The sequence below is a fragment of the Ailuropoda melanoleuca genome, chromosome 6 (genome assembly GCF_002007445.2).
Source record: "Ailuropoda melanoleuca isolate Jingjing chromosome 6, ASM200744v2, whole genome shotgun sequence".
NCBI lineage: Eukaryota > Metazoa > Chordata > Mammalia > Carnivora > Ursidae > Ailuropoda > Ailuropoda melanoleuca.
Genome location: NC_048223.1, coordinates 96,257,013 through 96,276,320, shown reverse-complemented (window position 1 = coordinate 96,276,320; position 19,308 = coordinate 96,257,013). Strand labels below are relative to the sequence as shown.

At 46.0% G+C, this 19,308-nt stretch overlaps 1 protein-coding gene across 3 annotated transcripts in view; it reads left to right on the top strand.

Moving 5' to 3' along the window:
- MYOF (myoferlin) overlaps positions 1-19,308 on the top strand; it is a 150,535-nt gene that overhangs the window by 45,524 nt on the left and 85,703 nt on the right. For all 3 annotated transcript variants that reach the window (XM_019796275.2, XM_002916109.4, XM_034662965.1), the window contains exons 5-11: positions 527-614; positions 13,508-13,674; positions 14,312-14,440; positions 16,844-16,906; positions 16,991-17,041; positions 18,225-18,255; positions 18,731-18,846. In XM_019796275.2, the coding sequence (XP_019651834.2) occupies positions 593-614; positions 13,508-13,674; positions 14,312-14,440; positions 16,844-16,906; positions 16,991-17,041; positions 18,225-18,255; positions 18,731-18,846 (579 nt within the window). In that variant the 5' untranslated portion in view covers positions 527-592. The remainder of the gene's footprint in view (positions 1-526; positions 615-13,507; positions 13,675-14,311; positions 14,441-16,843; positions 16,907-16,990; positions 17,042-18,224; positions 18,256-18,730; positions 18,847-19,308) is intronic.

The window sequence follows — 19,308 nt, the reverse complement described above, 5'->3', positions numbered from 1 at the left end:
CTTGAACTTCATGATTTGCATGTTGATTTTCTCTTTAGCCAGACTTGATTCCCTTTTTTGTCCTGTTTTATGAATCACATTGTTATATAATTTTTGTTAGTGGCTCAAGTTATTTTTAGAGAAGAGAAAAATGAAAATAAATTTCAGCAATGAATAAAGAAGTCAATGTGCAAACAAGTAACTCAACCATGTAAAATGACTGGAGGCCATCTCAAGTCTAGGATGGAGGCTAATTACAAGTTCATGCTTGCTTGTCACAACTTTGCTCCAGTTTGTGAGGTTGCCCTTAACAATGGTACACTTGGCAACCTATAACTGGTTACTCCTTTCCCGGGCTTTCCCGCCTGCCTGGTTCACAAGAGGGAGGATAGAAACAATGGAGTGTGTGTGATCCTTCTCCCCACCTCTTCTCACTTTCCCATCCTCCTACTCACCCTTTCCAGAACTCTTTACTCCTGCTGATTTGGTTTGCATTGAGTCTGTTACCCTGCACTGATTCTGTCTGCAATGAATTATTTCTACCTAGGCCACCATCGACTTGGTGATTGGCTATGATCCCCCTTCTGCTCCACATCCAAATGACCCCAGTGGGATGAGTGTGTCAGTCACAGAAGGTAAGCTGACCCTTTGGAGGGCCCAGCCTGCTCTGGGGATAATCTATTCAAGACATGCAAGGAGTCTCCAAGAAAGCCGCCTTTGTCATTATACTGTCTGTAGCGCCCTGCCCACCTGGACAGGGCCCCGCGAGGCAGGTGGAGCTGCCCCACACTGGGACATTATAGTTGTTTGTGAGATGCCCTTCAGGGGAGAGGAGACGGGTGAGACAGCCCCTTACTGACCAGCCCCCAGTGGGCCCGTCCAACAGACAGGCTCCGGTGGAGGATCCCAAGCAAGGCTTTGCTTCGGGTTTGTAGCTTCTACCCATGGTTGGAATGTTCCTCGTTGTTAAGCTACAGGAGTGCCCTCTCTTCTCTCCATGTGTCTCTTCACTTCCTAAATGTGTGACCGCAGGCTGTGCTCTCAGTTGCAGGTCCGATGGCTGGTGCCCTTCGATTGGATCCCCTTTCTTTCCTTCAGCCTTGACTCCGTCCCCACCCCTGAACAGCCCCTTTGTCCTTTAATGAGTTGCTTCCCTCAGCATGACTCCCCTCCTGCTCCCTGTTCTCTGACAGGGATCATCGGTCGTTCAGGGCATCCATTGCTGCTCTGGATGGGGTTGGGGCTGCTGGCTCTGGGGAGGGCTTTAGGCCTCAGGTGGAGGGAAGTCTACGAGACAATTAGGCCTTTCACACAGCCAAGTTTGACCTCCTCTGAGCGGTTTTCCAAGGTGATGTGATGCTAAAAGTGTCTGCCCTTTCTCTTCTCTGAGATGCCTCACCAAATACCCATATTTCCCTAGCCCTGGCATGTGCCCCAGGAACGAAGGGCTCCCGTGTCCTGCCACACGTACCTGCTGCCTTGTTCCTGCCAGCCTTGGCTCCTCAGGGCCTGTCTTTACATTTCCCTTGGTTCTGAACTCAGCTCTCTGGCAGCCAAAGTGGTTTACTTGGCACCTGCCGCGCCACCTCTCTTCCTGCCTGATCCCAACCAGCCACTGTCCTCGCTCACCCACAGCCCTCGGGTGGCCCATTATTGAGGTTCCGGCTCACTTCTTGACCAAGTACTTGTAAGGGTTTAACGTGGGTCATCTGGCCCCCTCTCCCTTGGGGACAGTCGGAACTGACTTAGCCCCAGCACACGAGCAGCACCTCTGCACGCACCCCTGCCCAGCAGCGCCGTGGGCATGCTGCGTGGTGCTCAGACACTCTCAACCCTACAGGAGCCCTGCAATGGCCCAAGGATAAACATGGTCCTTTTGCTGCCATGGCAGTAATGACAAATAAAACCCAGAGGAACAGTCCAGTCCAGAATAGCACAGCATCAGGGGCTGAACTGACTGGTCCTACCCATTTCTTTCTCACCCCTTCCTCAAAGCATGCTGTCACCAGGATTTATATCAGCCTGGGAAGGACAGTAGGTACTTTCTGGCCTGCAAAAGTCAGCCCCCACTGACCAGATACCTGGAGTTGCCTCTGAATTGGGAGGATCTGGGTACCTTTTCTCACATTGACATTTTTTCTAGCCAGATTCTATTTATTCGGTTTCTAGAGCTACTGTAATTAAGCGCCATCAACCGGCCAGCTTCAACAATAGAAATTGATTCCCTCACAGTTCTGAAGGCTAGAAATCAAGATGTTGACTGGGTTGGTTTCTTCTGGGGACCCTGAGGGGAAGTTTGTTCTAGGCCTCTGTCCTCGCTTCTGCTGGTTGCAGGCAGTCCTTGGTGTTCCTAGGCTTGTAGATTCACCACTCCAGTCTCTGCCTCTGTCTTCACAGGATGTGGTCCCTGGGTGTGTCCAAATTTCATACCTCTTGTAAGGACCCTGGTCGTTGGATTAGCCCCCCTTACTCCAGCGTGAGCTCATCTCAGCTTGCTTACATCCTCAAAGACCCTGTTGCCAAATAAGGTCACATTCTGAGGTTATAGCGGGGCATGGCTTCTGGCAGGATGCTATTGTCCTGGTGTCCTGGTAGATAAAAGGCAGATTCGTTCCATTTCAAGAGCCATAACATTAAATGAGCCCTTTTGTGTTACTCCTTCAGCCAGGCCTTTAGGGGAAAAAATAATACTGTGGGTCATTCAAGTGAAAGAAGTAAACTTAGAGTTTACAGTAGACTAGTGCCACATCATTTCTTAGTATTTATGAACTAAAGATAGTGGTTGCTGGGTTTCTCATTCTATCACGATGCTGCAGTGTTGGGTGATAAATGCTTTAGGGTACAGCTCCTGCCCTCCAGGCACGTTCAGTCCAGGTTTAGAGAAAACACTTTTTTTATCCTGAAAGTGTAACATTTTAAGAACAAGGGCTTTGGGGCCAGACTGGCCTAGGTTGGATTCTGTGTCTGTTGTTAATTTGCTGTGTAACCTTGTAGTCACTTAGCTTCTCTGAATCTCTACTTTCTTTACCGTAAGGTGGGGATAATAGCAGCACTTAGAAAGTTGTTGCAAGGATTAAATGAGATAAGGCATAGAAAGCTCAGTGCCTACTACACAGTAAGTGCTACCTTAATGGTGGCTATTGTTATTATTACTATTATTATTACTGTTTTTATAAAAACAATTCCAGGTGATGTGTAGTCATGAGCTCAGTGGGTGGTGCACTCTGAACATTCAGATTGTTTCCTCTAAATATCAGAGCTATTGGAAAAGAATGATCTGGCTTGGCCCAAGGTCACGTTGGGATGACTTAATGCTTATTTTTAAATATCTTTAAAAAAAGGAAAAAGAAAAAGGTTGTGTCCTAGTGGACCAAGAGACTTTGAGAATAAGCAACTTATCAAGCTATTTGAGAGTGTAGGGGAAGGTCCCATCTCCTGAGATGGACCAGGGTCAGGCCAAGCTCAGAAACCATGCGATTTCCCTGGAGCAAAGGGAAAAATGGGGAAAAGGGGAAAAAATGTCCTTAGAAATGAGAAGAGCACCAACTCTGAACTTGTAAACCCAGTGGGGAGAAAACCCTTGCCATCCAGGCTCCCTTTGCTTGAGGCTTCTGCTCCTAGCCTCCTGGATTGTCTGGGCAGCACTAATGCTCCAGCAGTGTTTGTGGACTGGAAGTTCACCCATTCTCTTAGGAAGCTCACTCCCAGCAGGCTCTGCAATGGCAGTTGGCCGAGGTCTTTCCCAGAAGTTCTCTAGACTCCCTGATACTGCTGGATGGAGATAGGAAATAAACCAGGACCTGGGCTCCTTTTATTTGTATTTGAAACAAAGAGTTTTAACAGGTGCCGGCCAGGAAATGGGCTGTGTCTGCAGGGCAATTTAATTTTTAAGTGTGAGATGACAAAATGAAATTTCATGATTTAAAAAATGAACAGGGGTCTTTGATCTGGAAGTGCTATCTTTGCTCTATGACTATTCACCAAAGCTGGGTCAGGGGTGACATTCTGAATATAGGCTTTGTAATCCAGCTTCTTCAGCATTTAAAACAAATCTTTCAATATCCTGGGTTATTTGGATGTTTCCAGGGCAAACCTTCTTTGTCTTAATAAGACAATTCAGTTCAACTAAGCAAAGCTATCTTTGGGGACTCACTACAATTCCATGCTAGGGAAGACGCTAGGGGGAAAAAAAAATCCCAACAACTTACAGTCTTGGGGGGAAGATAAGACCAAACAAATATGAGGCAGAGAAATAACAGCAAGACAGCCACACCTCCTGCTATCACATACTTTAATGACATAAACAGCACATCTGGCCCAGAATTTCTTTTTTTCCCTTCCTTTCAATCAACTCTTTAAAAAAACTTTACCATTCTATGGCAAAGCAGTGAGTCTGCTTCCTCTAGTTTATACAGATCTTTACAAATTTAAAAAAAAATATTGAACTTGTTGATCTTTTTGAGTACAAAAGCAACACCTGCTTGTAAAAATGTAAACATTACAGAAATATACACAGAAATAGACACAGAAAGTGTAAACCTTCCGCAGTCTCATCCTCTGGAGATAACCACTGTTCATGATTACTAATACTGATTTTTAAAGATTACCATTCACACAGGGAGTCCTGCACAGCAAGAATTTGAAATACTAATGAGAGAACACAAAAGTGAAGATTTTCTGGGAGATTCACCCCAGGGAATTGAAGAAACTAATTTAACTATAGATCCCAGGAATTGGATACATGAGGGGCTTGTGTGTGTCTGTGTATTTGAGGACTTTTTCTTTTAGAGCAGTTTTAGGTTTAGCACAACATCGAGAGGAAGATAACAGAGATTTCAGATACACACCTTGCCCCCGCACGTACATAGCCTTCCCCATCATCAATGTCACTCATCAGAATGGTACAATTTTTACAAAGGATGAACCTGTGTTGACCCATCATAGTCACCCAAAGTCCTAGTTTCCCTTAGAATTCATTCTTGGTGGTGTATATTTTAGGGTTTGGACAAGTGTATAATGACATATATCCACGATTTTAATATCATATAGAGTATTTTCACTGCCCTGAAATCCTCTGTGCTTTCCATATTCATCCCCCCACCAATCCTTTGGTGACCCCTGATCTTTTTATTGTCTCCATAGTTTTGTCTTTTCCAGAATGCCCTGGAGTTGGAATCCTACAGTATGCAGTCTTTTCAGATTGGCTTTGAGTTAGTAATATGGATTTAAGATTTTCCCATGTCTTTTCATGCTTTGATAGCTCACTTTTTAAGCACTGAATAATATTCCATGTCTGGATGGACCACAGTTTATTTATCCATTCACCTCCTGAAGGACATCTGGTTGCTTTCAAATTTGGCAATTATGACTAAAGCTCCTATAAATATCCATGCGTGGGTTTTGTGTGGAGATACGGTTTCAGCCTCTTTGGGTAAATACTAAGGAGCATGATGGCTGGATTGCATGGGAAGAGTATGTTTAGTTTTGTAAGAAGCTGCCAAACAGTCTTACAAAGTGGCTATACCCTTCGCATTCCTGCCAGCAATGTATGAGACTTCGTGTGCTCCACATCCTCGCCAGCATTTGGTATTGTCAGTCTTCAGATTTTGGTCATCCTAATAGGTGTATAGTGGTGTCTCATTGTTTTAATTTGTATTTCCCTGATGACATAGGATTTTGGAGCATCTTTTCATATTCTTATCTGCCACCTGTGTATCTGTATCTTTGGGGAGCTGTCTGTTAAGGTCTTTGGCCTACTTTTTAATCAAGTTGTTTGGTTTTTTTTCCTTGTTGAGTTTTAAGAGTTCTTCGTATATTTTGTATATATGAAGGATAACAGTCCTTTATCGGTTTTCTCTTTTCAAATATTTTCTCCTAGTCTTTGGCTTATCTTCTCATTACCTTGACATTGTCTTTTGCAGAGCAGAAGCTCTTAATTTTAATGAAGCCCAGCTTATCAATTATTTCTTTTGAGGATTGTGTCTTTGGTGTTGTAGCTGAGGGGTTTGTTTTTAAGGAATGCTTTCCTAGAGCTCTTATATCAAGATGACAAAGATTACAGACCCTGGGCATTGGTGGTTTGACTACACATGTGTGGTGTCAAAAGTACCTCTTTCATTGACCCATCTCCAAGACTGTTCCCATGACAGAAGGGTGAGATGACCCAGATGACAAGCTTGACTTTCTGAAAACCTGTTACCTTGCCAACTTGATTCACCAGATGTCAGTTAGCTTGAATGGAGTCTACATTACTGTAGTCCGAATGAACTATTTTTAAAACCTCACATCTATTTTTGAAGAACCATCTGTTAAATTTGTGCATTGTTCAACAACAGAAATGCAAAAACTCATTCACAGTTAGACATTGCCACTTCAAATTTATTTCATTCTACGAACACTAAAGTCACTGTACTTAAATTAAATTCAATCCAGTTTATAATGATGTACTATAAGTTGGCTAATCGAATTTAAATAAAAAAATAAATTCAATCCAGTTGAGAAAAATTTATTGACACCTGGGGCATACAGAGGTGAGAAAGGCATTTTTTGCCACCAAGGGGCTTGTATTTCAGTAGAAAGGTAAGATATAAACATGAATAAGTATAGGTCAGAGCTGAATATAATAAATTCCTCAACAGAAGACTAAGCAAATTATTACATGGGACACAATTTTTTTTTTAGAGAAAGCACTTTTTCAGCTATTTTCAATTGTGTATCCTTAGTGCCTAGCTCTATGTCATTATTGTTGCATAAATGCTTGGTTGGCTGGTTGAATTAAGTGAATGATGCATGAGGAATGGATATGGTTTAAATACTTCTTTTCAAGAAGGGCATTTTGGGGAACACTAGTGAATAGATGAAAGTGACTGATTCATTCAGAGGTGTAGTAAAAGGGAAGCGTGTTCCCAAGTGCTGGGAATGCCAGACTGAGACATTTGTTCTTGGACAGACCATGGGGATCCATGGAACATGTTGAAGAAGGAACTGACTTGGTCAGAATTAAACTGGAAAATTCTTAGTGTGCTAGACAATGGTTGGAGGCACTCTTTCCAGGACTGGGCCTCTATTTGACATTGTCCAGCAAATTGATTCTATTAGGCCTGTATTTTTCCAAGTTTGGTTTTTTTCAGAAAACCAAAGTGATAATAATAAACAAGTGGTTGTTAAATTTTAGACGCAGTAAAAATCATCAAGGGAGATCTTTAAATGTGCAGATTTCCATCACCTACTTCCAGAGGGTATGACTTAGCTAGACTGAAGGGGACCCCCCACGATCTCTATGGTTAATAGGAACTTCCAGGAGATTCTGATGAGAGCAGAATTTGGAGCTCACTTTAAGAAGCCCTGGAGTTGTGCATTTTACCTGGTTAACATTATCTTGCCCAGACTCAATTAGAGCTCTTTGGGCAACGTTTCCTAGATTGGATTGCAGCTCAGTTGATCTAAGGCGGATGCTGCCAAGATTTCCCTGCAAGCTTGTGTTTGCATTAGTGTTTGGTTAGAGTTCTTCCATGATACCTTTGCTCTGATCTATGTGTAGAACCATTCCAGAACATTTTTAGTGCACATATAGTGGTATGTACCCAAGAATCAAGGTGGAGGGTAATGAATTGCTTATGGTTGAATGCAGACATGAATTTATGTAACTTCTCACATGTTAGAACCCAGAAAAGTTATTATTCAACATTACAGCTCAATCCGCATGTTCTCTCTAAAATGTTTTCACGCTTAGAAATTTCCTCTCTGCCATTCTGCTTTGTACTTTTTAACTTACACTGATGACGTGACACCAGCCCTTTGTTCTGAGTGAGCAGTGACTCTTGGCCCAAGGTAATTAAATTCTGCCTTAACCACTTAACAGAACTTTGTCATAAGAAGCAAAATTAAGATCACAGGCAGAAATTGGCTTTGTAAGGACTCTAGAAAAACCGAGCTTCTGTGACCGGGAAAAAAAAAAAGGCATAAAAATATTCCAGAAAGAACTCTCCATGAAGGAATGGTAGAAGATTAGATGGCATGCTGGCCCAATTAGAGCTTAGGTGGAAAGATGAGAGGCATGGAACGGTGTTGGGCTGCTGGCTGGGGGAGGGGGTCTGTATTACAGGCCAGGAGGAAGCCCAGTGGTGACTGGGCAAGTGTCTGTCTTCTTCAGCCATTCCTAGGAGTTGCCTTCATGGGGAAGCACTCACAGAATGAGAGTGAGAGCGGGGAGGGCTGGCTTGCAGATCTGGTGACATGTGAGTGACTGAGAGCTTATTCTCTTATGCTAGAGTAGGATAGCATGGGAGCCTGAGGAGGGAGGTTCATCCCACTGGGGAGGGCACAGTTGGTCCAGAGGCAGACTTGACTGTATCCTCAGATCTCCTAGGAGCTGCCAGCTCTTCGGCACTGGGTGGGCAAACTGCCAGCCATTGCTGTTACCAGCGATGACACAGAGGGGCAGTTTGCAGGAATAGATGCCAACAGTGCATCTTGGGAAACCGGAAGACTTATTTTGTTCAGTTGCTGGAGAGCCATTGCTAAGTGTTAATTGAAGCATCACTTACAACCAAGTGTGGGTCACACAGAGGGTTACTGACCTTCAGAAAGGTCAGTGCTGGCTGCAGTCAGAAGCTTGGTAGGGTTTGACCGAGTGACATGGTAATTGTTGGAGAGGCAGGATAGCATTCATATAAAGGAATTGTGAAGAACTTGTCATGGCCCAAGTGGCAGTTAAGAGGAGCAGAAAAATAGAGCAGTAACTTATAGGGGGCGCTCTGGAGTCAAGTTGTATTTGTTTTGGCTTGTTTCATTTTGTTGGTTTTTTGCTTTTTGTGGGCTCTATTTCAGCACATCTGGGAATGATCCAGCTGAGAAGGGAAAACTGATGAGCAGATACAGAGGCAGAAATTGCAGAAGCAAAATCCGTGAGTAGGGAGAGGAGATGAGATCTGTGCACGTATGGAAGGATGGACCTCAGGTCAGGAGCACAGACAGGTCAGTGATTGTAGCAGGAGGGAAGGCAGACAACAGGTGCAGGTAGGAAGCTTGAACTTGGAGGATGAAGATATTCTCTTCTGATTGCCTGTTTTCTCAATGAAATAAGTTCATTAGCTGGCAATGAGAAGGGTAGAGAAGGTATTGGAAGCACTCGAGATGCAAAATAGGTGGAATCTCAGAAAAGTGAAGTGATTCGACTCTGTTGGTAAAAAGTGGCCAGGAGCCAGGAACACTCTGAATAGATGCCTTGGAAATATGGTAGGATGGCCAGGGAGTCCTGTGAGTCCATCTAAGCTGTGTGATCATGATATTCAAGTGAGACTAGTCAGGAAGGTACGTGTTCGGCCAAGTTCAGCTCCTGGATGAAGGGATGGAGGGAGTGGAGGTTGAACGAGCCAGGTGAGTACAGTAAGCCAGAGAAAGGAAGGAGCTGAGGGGCAAAGAAGACCTTGGCGGTGTTAGAGCACAGGCTGTAGCACAGGTCAGGAGAAAACGATGTGAAGGCAGTGGTGGGGAGAGGGGACGGGAAGGTGGTGTGGTCGATAGACTGGGGGGCCTGTGTGGCTGCAGACTGTGGACTGGAGTAATAGATGGAACACTCTGGAAAGATATAAAAGATGACCTCTGTAGGGAGTTGAATAACGTCCCCTCCAAATTCCTACACAGAACCTCAGAAGGTGACTTTATTTGGAAATGGGATCTTTGCAGATGTAATTAGCTAAGATGAAATCATCCCGGATTAGGGCAGGCCCTAAATCCAGTGGCTGGTATCCCTATAAAAAGAGATGAGGATACACAGGGGAGTAGGCTGTGTTATAACAGAGGCAGAGATGGGAAGGATGCATCCACAAGTTAAGAAATGCAGGAGCTCATAAGAGGCAAGGAAAGATTTTTCTCTCAAATTAATGTCACAAAATGTCACAGGGAGGGAATGACATTCTAGGAGTCTAGAAAACAGGGTTGCTGTGACACCTCCCCCCCAAAACATAAAATATTCCAGAAAGGGGGCGCCTGAGTGACTCAGCCAGTGAAGCATCTGACTCTTGATGTCAGCTCAGATCTTTATCTCACGGTCATGAGTTCAAGCCCCACATTGGGCTCCACGCTGGGTGTGGAGCCTACTTAAAAAAAAAAAATCCAGAAAGGACTCTCCGTCAAGGAATGGAAGAGGATTAGATGAGGTGGTGGCCCTAAGGGGGCATGGCCCCGCCAACATCCTCCTTGAGGGTTTGCACCTGTCAGAATATAAATTTCTATTGTTGTGAGCCACCCAGTTCGTGGTTCTTTGTTACAGCCAGCAAATACAAGGAAGCAAACACAACCAGCAACTTGCGATGTAGTCGGTGGGTTCCACCATAATGTTGCCCTCTGTGGTCATGGAGTCATCCTTGTAGATCCGTCAGGCTGTGGTTCTGATCCGCGCCTGGGTCTCAGCAACCGGCCCGCCTGCACAACCACCCACATCGGGTAATGAAACAGCTTGCAGAGAAGGGGTGCTTGGCAGGGCCGAAAGGGCCCCCTCATCCTTTGTGGAACACTTAGGGTGGCGTGGTTGAATGCTGCACAGCTTCCTGCCACATAAAGGGGCGATTTCCTGCTCAAATATCCTGCTGCTGCTGCTGCAGTAGCCATGACTCAGGCCGGTTTCCTCCGACCCATCCCTCATTCTCAAGTCTGAAGAGCAGAAGGTATTTCCTAGAAGAAACTGTCTCTTGGTTGCCTGCCGTCTTTCTGAAGCATCCGTTCAGAGTTTCATGAGTTCTTATGGAGTCCGGCACCGCAGAGGGGTACAGTCTACCCCTCCTTCTCCTGCTTGCTGCCCTCCATAACCACCAACCCCAAATGGAACAGTCCGCAGCTGGGAGGAAAGCCCCGCATTGGCCCCCAGTGAGCAAAGGGAGTTTGTCTTAGTTGTCGGACGTGCCCTGCAGGCATCCAGCCCAGCCACTGCCCAGTGCGGAACAGGTTTGCAGCAGGGGGCCCTGACCTTCTGTGTTGCTCTGGGGCTGGAGGCCGGAACAGCGCCCTCCAGCGTCCAGGTGCTCTTTCCCGAGAGCTGTGCCAGAGCTTTGCACACGGCTGAAGAATTCAAGAACGTGGGGCCTTGTCCACTCGTTCATTCTGCATTCACCAAAACCCTGGGCGGGACCCTGTGTGGTGCTGTCCAGAGCCAGTGTATTTCATCTGGGGCTTGAGGGAGTTGAGGAGCTCACCCGATGAAGAATGGGAGAAGGGACATTCTAAGACCCAGGCGCCCCAGGATGGGTAGCAGGCAAGCCTTGTTTTTGAAGCCTCTTCAAGGATGGGATAGACGAGACCCAGATTATCTTGCAGAGGACAAAGGTAGCCCTTCCTACCTTTGGCCTCTCTGGGGTTTCCTGGTGTCCTGACAAAGGTGCTGAGGAACCAGGCGGACAGCAGCTTCTTCCCCACTGCCTGGTTTTAGACCCAGTCTGGAGCCAGTGAGGTAGGATGAAGACCTGGGCCTCCCTTCAGCTCAGCTCCCAATAACTAACAGGTCACCTCAGCTTTCTGGCCCTCAGCGGTCTTGTCCGGACGCTGTGGTGAGGGGCACATCAGACCAGGGGATCTCAGTGCCCCCTCTAGCCTAACACTCTGTGGGTCTGTGGCTCCAAAGTGTAGATGTAGAGGGCATGAGGTCAGAGGAGTAGAAGCTGAGGAACAGTGTGGGAAGACACACTTGGGGACATGGAAGGAGCCCAGGAAGAACCTGAGAAGGTTTAGTCAGAGTGCTAGGAAGAGAGCTGCAGGACTCAAAGAAGTGCATGTGGGTCCTGGTGCCCAGGGCCATGTTCAGTGGAGTGGGAAGACTCAGAAAAGGGCCCGGAGCTTAGCGAGAGGTCATGGTTGACCCTTACAGACAGAAGTGGCTGGATAGGCTGAGCATGAGTGAGAGGTGGTAAAGGGAGGGTTCACCCTGGACGGAACTCCAAAGCAGTATATGGTGGGGGGTGGGGGTCTTTTACTTCCTTGTGGTTCCCCCTTCCTCACTCTGTGTCCCCCTCCCCCATGCTGCCCAGACTGCTGCAGCCCCCACCCCTACCTTGTGCCTGCTCTCTGTAAGTGTTCTAGTGTTCTGTGTTCCCACCAAAACTGATTCTCAACAGAAGTTAGAAAGAAAAGAAAGAAAGAAAGAAAGAAAGAAAGAAAGAAAGAAAGAAAGAAAGAAAAGATTAATTTATTGGGTATTACTCTGTGCTAGGCACCATGTTAATTTTATCTTTACAATAACCCTGTGGTAAATACTATTAATTCTCCCTTTTTACAAATGAGGAAACTGAAACAGAAATTAAGAAACTTACTCAGGCTCACGGCAGTCAAAAGTGGGATTTGAACCTAGGCCACATGACTCCAGAGCCCAAGCTTTCAGAGCTGTGCTATACAGTAATCTGACTGAATTAACTCATACTACAGTGTGAGTGACTGACAAATGTGTCCGCATGGAAATTCAATTTCTTACATGATTTTGCATCGTAAAGGAGGAGTTTCAGAATCCAAAGATAGGGAGTGCAAATGCTGTTATTTTTTAGAAAAGGTAGTTGGTCTTCTAGGAGCTCTTTAATTACACTGCACAGATTACCAGACACTTCTTGTCTATTAAGTAAAGCTGAAGTTTGTCAGTGAGTTTGATAGAGTTTGTGAATAAAAGAAAGGGGAGACATAGTAGGCAGAATTGGAGTTGTTTGTTTGGTTGTTTTAAGGAGAGAAAGATCTGTGCCTACGTGAAGGCAAAAGGAAGGCCCCGTGGGGAAGGATCCATTGGAGGTACTCAAGAGAGCAGGGGGACATTTGGGGTGTTTCCAAAGAATCAAAAGGAAGTAGGCTCTCAGGTATTGGGAGAGGCTTCACTCTATCAATCAGGAAACACCTCTCCCCACACCTCTGCCCCCGAATATGAAGGGCAGCTAGGGGGACAAACAACTAGGAGACAGATGTGTGTGGAAGTGACAGACGAGGTGGGCAAAGGGAGAGCATCAGACCACCTTAGTCTACTTGGCAAGGAAACTGGGGATGCGTTTCTCATCTGCCACGAGGGTGGAGAGGACATCTGGGAACCAGGAGGCTCAAACAGAAAGGAGGCAGTACAGAAACCTCATGAGTAAATCTCTAGAGAAAAGACCAGCACTGGGGATGGTGGAGTCAAAGTCTCCTCTGCCAAGGTCCAGTTTCCCCCAGGATTTTCTCTCCTCTCCGTCCTAACCACAGAAAGGGCTCTTGACCTCAGGCTGGGTCCCCAGATCAGAATCAGGTGATTTCTGGTGGGGTCCGACTGAGCCCTCTCCTCTTGCTTTCCCCTTCGTCTCTGGTATTCTCTTGATCACTTTGCATACAGCCTGAATGAGCCCCCTGACGCACCATGAACACACATTCCTAAAGAGTCACAGCACATCCCAAGTAAGGGTCACCAAGGAGCAGCTCCTTCACGGGCCACCTCAGGAACACTGAGAACTCTGCGTCCAGGAAACCTGAATTCAGACGTTCACAGGATGAGGGCCATCTCTGACAAGCTTCCTTGTTGGTGTTTTAGGAGACGAGGAGGAGGTTGGAGGTGATGAAGACAGGTTGGATGGTACAGTCAGAGCCCCCGGGCCCAAGGGGTCAGGTGGGTTGGTGTCAGAGGCCCACCTTGCCCAGAGGCTCACGAAGGGAAAGAAGAGCCGGCGGATGCTGTCCAACAAGCCTCAGGACTTCCAGGTGGGAACAGCCTGCGGGCCCCACATTTTGGTTTTACCACTCTGTTGCCCGTCTTCTGGCAGTTGCAGTGGAAGTCCAATAGGAAGGACCTATTGCTATGAGCAGCAGCCCAGCTAGCAAAACGGGACATCAGGGCGTAAACCCAAGAAGAAGAGCTGTCCCTGTCTCTCCTGCATGCAGGAGTATATGGAGTCAAGCCGGATGAGGCTCTTCAGAGAAATAAAACTATACCCCTCCCTCCCTTTGGTAGTAGGAGAGAATAGAAGCACAGTAGTGCCTCATCATGGTTCTGGGCTTTTCCTTGGCAGACAGCAGCAGAGTGAGTTAGTACGTCCCACGCTCAGGCAGACCAGGTGGGAGGCTGGGGTCAGAGGCGTGCCTCCCTTCCCCCTGCCCCCACGGCCCTTTCCCTGACCAGCTCTGGACTGTTTCAGCCCCACTGCTGCTCTCGGCTTCTCCAACCCAACCCCAGCTCCCACCTCGGGAATGAGCAGGGGGGGCCACCTCCAGCCTGTGCGCACCTGCCCTGGCCTGATTTCAGCAATCCGTACAGGCAGATGGGCTGACATGGCTCCTGAGGGTTCTCTCACCCAGCACTGGGAAAGGATCAGTAACGACAGCCCTTCTGTGCTTGCAGATCCGTGTCCGAGTGATTGAGGGCCGCCAGTTAAGTGGCAACAACATCAGGCCCGTGGTCAAGGTCCATGTCTGTGGCCAGACACACCGAACAAGGATCAAGAGAGGGAACAACCCATTTTATGATGAGGTAAATGGGCGCAATACAGGTTTCTGCTCAGTGAGTCTGTTCTATTTATATGCACCTTCCTGCCTTCCACCCTCCTCTCCCCTGTCCCACGTGGGAGGGGAACTCACGTGCCAACATCTGGTAAAGACAAGGCAGAGTTCCAGCGTTCGACATTCTAAGAACTGCTGGGTCTTGAAATCACATGGCCTGGTTCTCAGAGCTGCCGGCATCTTCCTGATCCTTTTACAACAACCCCCCACGGCTCCTGCCCTGATGGATCCTTGCACCCCTAAAGATGCAGTATGTGAAGTCATCTGCATCTGCCTTTGCTCTTTCTAATCAGCAGGCTGTCTCTGAGGGATGACTAAGTAATTTCTGTGATCGCTTTGCTACCTTAAAAAAAAAACAAAACACAGCTGGCACATTTTCACAATTAAGACCAGTTGATGCTGGACCCTCATGAAAGAAAAAAAAAATTATCAAGTTTCAGTCACAGCTCTAAGGCAGATGTTGCAATTTTCACAGGGACAACTAATGGCTGACTTTTTAAAGGTGTCAAAACCTACCTACCTGGCTATAAAAATAATATACATAAAAGGAAAGCAATTAGGCACCAAAAGTGTCTTCTTTCCCTCCGCTCCCACGCTGAGAATACAGTCCTTCTGCTGACCTCTTCTCTAACACTCCTCAAAAACGCTGAATACCTTAGTAGTCATCTCAGGTGTCACAAAACTCCACTATCAGGACTGTGAGGAGAAAAGAGGTTTGAGGAGGTTTCCGAGCCCAGCCTTGCTCTGCTGAGGATATGCATTTCTGGGATTCCTCAGGCATGAGTCCCATGCCCTGTTCTCTGAGCCCAGGGCTTCCCTGCCATGTTTCCTGTCACCATTCCTCTAAGTTCCCAGCCCCGGCTCCGCTTTTGTTCTTTTTCCTACCCCTGTGCATAAAAGGAACTGGTTTCTTCTGTCTGGTGTTCCAGTTTCTCCCCCTGTGTTCAAGCTGTCCCTCCCTTCACGGAAGGCCCATCTTCTTCTCACTTGTCACTTCTTGGATAAGCTGCAGACAACAGCACACTGCTAAGTTGTGTCAAAGCAGACATGAGACGTGGGTGTGCGCTGGGGCGGGGGGGTGCACTTGAAGTGGACTTCGGGAAAGCCTGAGAGGGGTTCACTGTGGAGGAGAAGACTGGACTGCAGGGAAGACAGGCTGCTGGGCGATTTGACACCTAAGGTGTGATGCATTTATCATGCAGGATGAATATTTACTCAGCTAAATTCTGACAAACTCAGCAAGGATCTCCACCTTAGAATTTTCCCATCATAATGAATTTTTTTTGAGATTAGATCTCCAGGCAAAAGGGAAGAATCAAATACCTGAGACTCTAAGCAGATCAATTCAGGAATCAATAAAGGAATTTACTAAAAAAAAATGAGTAGTTTACCTACATCTTCTTAACCAAGTGATTAAAGTTGTTACCATCAATAACGAGACAAACTGATGTGTGTCCTGATGTGATAGAAGGACCAGTATCACCCTTGTCATTTCTATCAAATAGCCAATTCGAATCTAATGGTGAGGAAATATTCACACAAATCCAGATTGTAAGATATTCTACAAGACAACTGATCCTGATAGGAAAAAAATAATAGCAAAAATCGGCAGCAGCACAGTTCTATATAAAAGGAAACTAAAGCTGGGGGCCTGGGTGGTGCAGTCCGCTAAGCGTCTGACTCTTGGTTTCAGCTCAGGTCATGATCTCAGGGTCCGTGAGATCAAACCTCATGGGTGAGGTAGGGCTCCACGCTCAGCGCAGAGTCTGCTTGGGATTCTTTCCCTCTTCCTCTCCCCCATCCTCCCCTCCCGTCCTGCTCGCACTCACTTTCTCCCTTTAAAATTAAAAAAAAAAAAAGGAGGACACTAAAGAGACACAATAACCAAATGTAAGTATGATCTTTGAGTGGATCCTGAATGTTTTTTAAAAAGCTAAGAAGAACTTTTTTCAGGCCAATTGTAGGTAATTCAACTCAACTTTCCAGGTCATGCAAGCCCCAAGCCCCCATTTTAGTGAAACTCGTAGCACGAAATAACCTTAGATCTTTATGTCAGTTAGCTAGCATATTTCTGGCCCCAGATGAGCAATTCTATTTCATTACATAAACGCTATAGTTGTTACATAAACGCTATAGTTGTTACATAACCCTTCTTCCTTTTTCCAGCACACAAAGGTGAGTTTGCCAAGAAGCTCACACAGCTTAAGCTTCGGGGCCTTTTTGAGGGCCCTGCAAAGTGTTCTCGTGGTCAAACCTACTTTTGGGTTATGTTTTGTCATTTTTTAGGAGGGTTCCCAAATTGTAGCATTAGATCCCACTAAGCCTGAGTCCACCCCTGTTAACATTCGAACATCTTTCTCTTCTGTTTTGACAGTTATTTTTCTACAATGTTCACATTACCCCTTCTGAACTGATGGACGAGATCATCAGCATCCGGGTAAGGGGCTATGGGATAGAGAGGTCATGCTCTCTAATTGCCAGATACAGCCAGTAAGCTTCTCGTGGCTCTTCTTTCTTTCAGGTTTATAACTCCCATTCTTTGAGGGCAGATTGTCTCATGGGGGAATTTAAGGTAGGTGCCAACCGTCTGTTTCATTCACCTTAGATGGGCACTTTCATAATGAGGAGTCAGGTTCTTGGCCAGGTATCAGGCTGTCCACTTCGATGACATCTTAAAGTTACGTGTAAGGGATTCACACCATGGTCTTTGCTGAGGGCTGGAATGCCAGAAGGATGTGAATGCCCCAGGGCCAGAAACCAGTCAAGTGTTCTCTGGCCTGGGTCTAGTTAACTTCTAAAGTACAAGATTTAACTGTGCCTTAAGGCAAATGCCTGGAAGCTGCCACATCAGGGCCCTCGAAGAGTTCCGGCTGTGGCTGGAGACCAATGCAGTGCTGCAGAGGGGAGGGGTGCTTGACAATGGCAAGAAGCCTATCCCCTAGCTTCACTTACCATTGGCCCCAGTGGCCCATCTGCAAAGCCAATTACTGTAAATCTGGACTAGGATAAGCAAGCCAAACCAGGAAAGAGAATCAGGGTGCTTTTCCCAGTAACTCGCATTGGAATCAAAGACAAATACTTGTTGGGTGCTTCCCTGCAATTCTGCGTGGATTGGGCTGCCTCTCAAAGGAAGGGGCTCCCAGTCATTAGAAGTCCTAGAGAAAGATCTGGATCAGGCATATGTGTGTTCATACCCTGTCTGCCACCAACTAGACACATACCCACTGATCCTCATTTTCCTCTGTAAAATGGAGTCCTTATGAAGTCTAAGTGGGATAGAATATATAAAACATCTGGTACAATGTTTGGCACATGGAAGTGCCCAGTCGATGGTTATATTAATATTAACATTAGCATTAGCTTGAGGAGAAGGAAGAGGAATACTGGATAGGAAATTGGGCCAGGTGAATTCCCATGGGGTGACCAAAGCCTGGGACCAAGGGATTTGAGACTTTCTTTGCTCGGGGAAAAGTTCTAAGCAAACTGGGACACACTGGTCATCCTACTTTCATGGTCCCTTCCAGCTCTAAGACTAGTTAGTTCATTCATTCGAAATGATTGATTGAGGGTCTTCTGTGTGCCATACGTCAGGCAGGGCATTGGGGATACAGAGAGGATAAAATGGAAATGTTGTTCTCAAAGAAATTGAAGTCTTGTCAAGAGCTTTATATTTAAATATAATAATGATGGTTTCTTTGAAGTGACAAAACTGACTTTAAAATCTATTTGAGCTATTTTAAATTATCTTTTCCCAGGTTGATGTTGGATTAATTTATGACAAACCTGGTAAGTAATGTTCTTTCTCCCCATGAACTTGAAGATTCTGGGAATCAGGAAAATCTGAGGGAATCAAAAAAGGAACAAAAATATTTTTTTCTTGATTGAGGAGGGGAAAGGATGCTTAGCAGGAACGAATAATAGTAGCTTAATGTGGATATCCTTTTTTAATCTATGGTGATTATCCTAACATTCACGAGTAGGTAACTTCTCTGTTTTGTGATGATATTTTGATCTTATCAAAATCAAATTATAAAACTAATAGAGCTTAGAGAGCCTTGTTTGAGTGACATCAGGACAGGATTGGGGCTGGGGGCTGGTCAGTGCAAAGCCAGGAACATTAATATAGAGATTCATCTGGCAAACTTGGTGTCATTAGGATACTTCAGAGGAAATGATCGTTTATCTTACAGCAGATGAAATCACAGAAGTGTCAGCTTATCTTTAGAGTGTCCCTGTCCTTTTAATCCTTCTTTTGTTATAGGTCATGCTATCATGAGAAAATGGCTTCTTCTCAGTGACCCCGAAGATGCCAGCTCGGGGGCTAAAGGTTACATGAAAGTCAGCATGTTCATCCTGGGGACCGGAGATGAGCCTCCGGTGAGACCCTGTGTTCTCTGCCTTTTACATTTTTTCACTAACTAGGGGACCAAGAGTTAAGCAAGTGGGCATCAGTGGTTGTGAAAAGCAGCACAGCTTCCAGTCAATAACCCCAACCTTCCAACTCCTCCTATTTTTTGGAAGCTGTTCTTTTCTTCATGATGGAGCTATTCTTCTCGCTCACTTGGACTCCTTCCTGGTGTCCACGAGTGCGTTTTTCATTCAGTAAAGAGATGTGTGTTTTCAAGACTCCTTTGCATCGTTTTACCTACGGAGTATGGCTCACTTGCCGAATCAAGCATTGCTACCAAAAGGGACAGTTGTCCTTCTAGGAGGCTGGGCAGCAAACGGGGAGACAGGAAGTGCCCAAGAGAAATCGGAAAAACTTTAGGAACTGTCTCTCTCTTTCTTTCCTATTTAGTGCTCATAAAATTACAAAAGGCCACGTTATTTTCTTGTGGT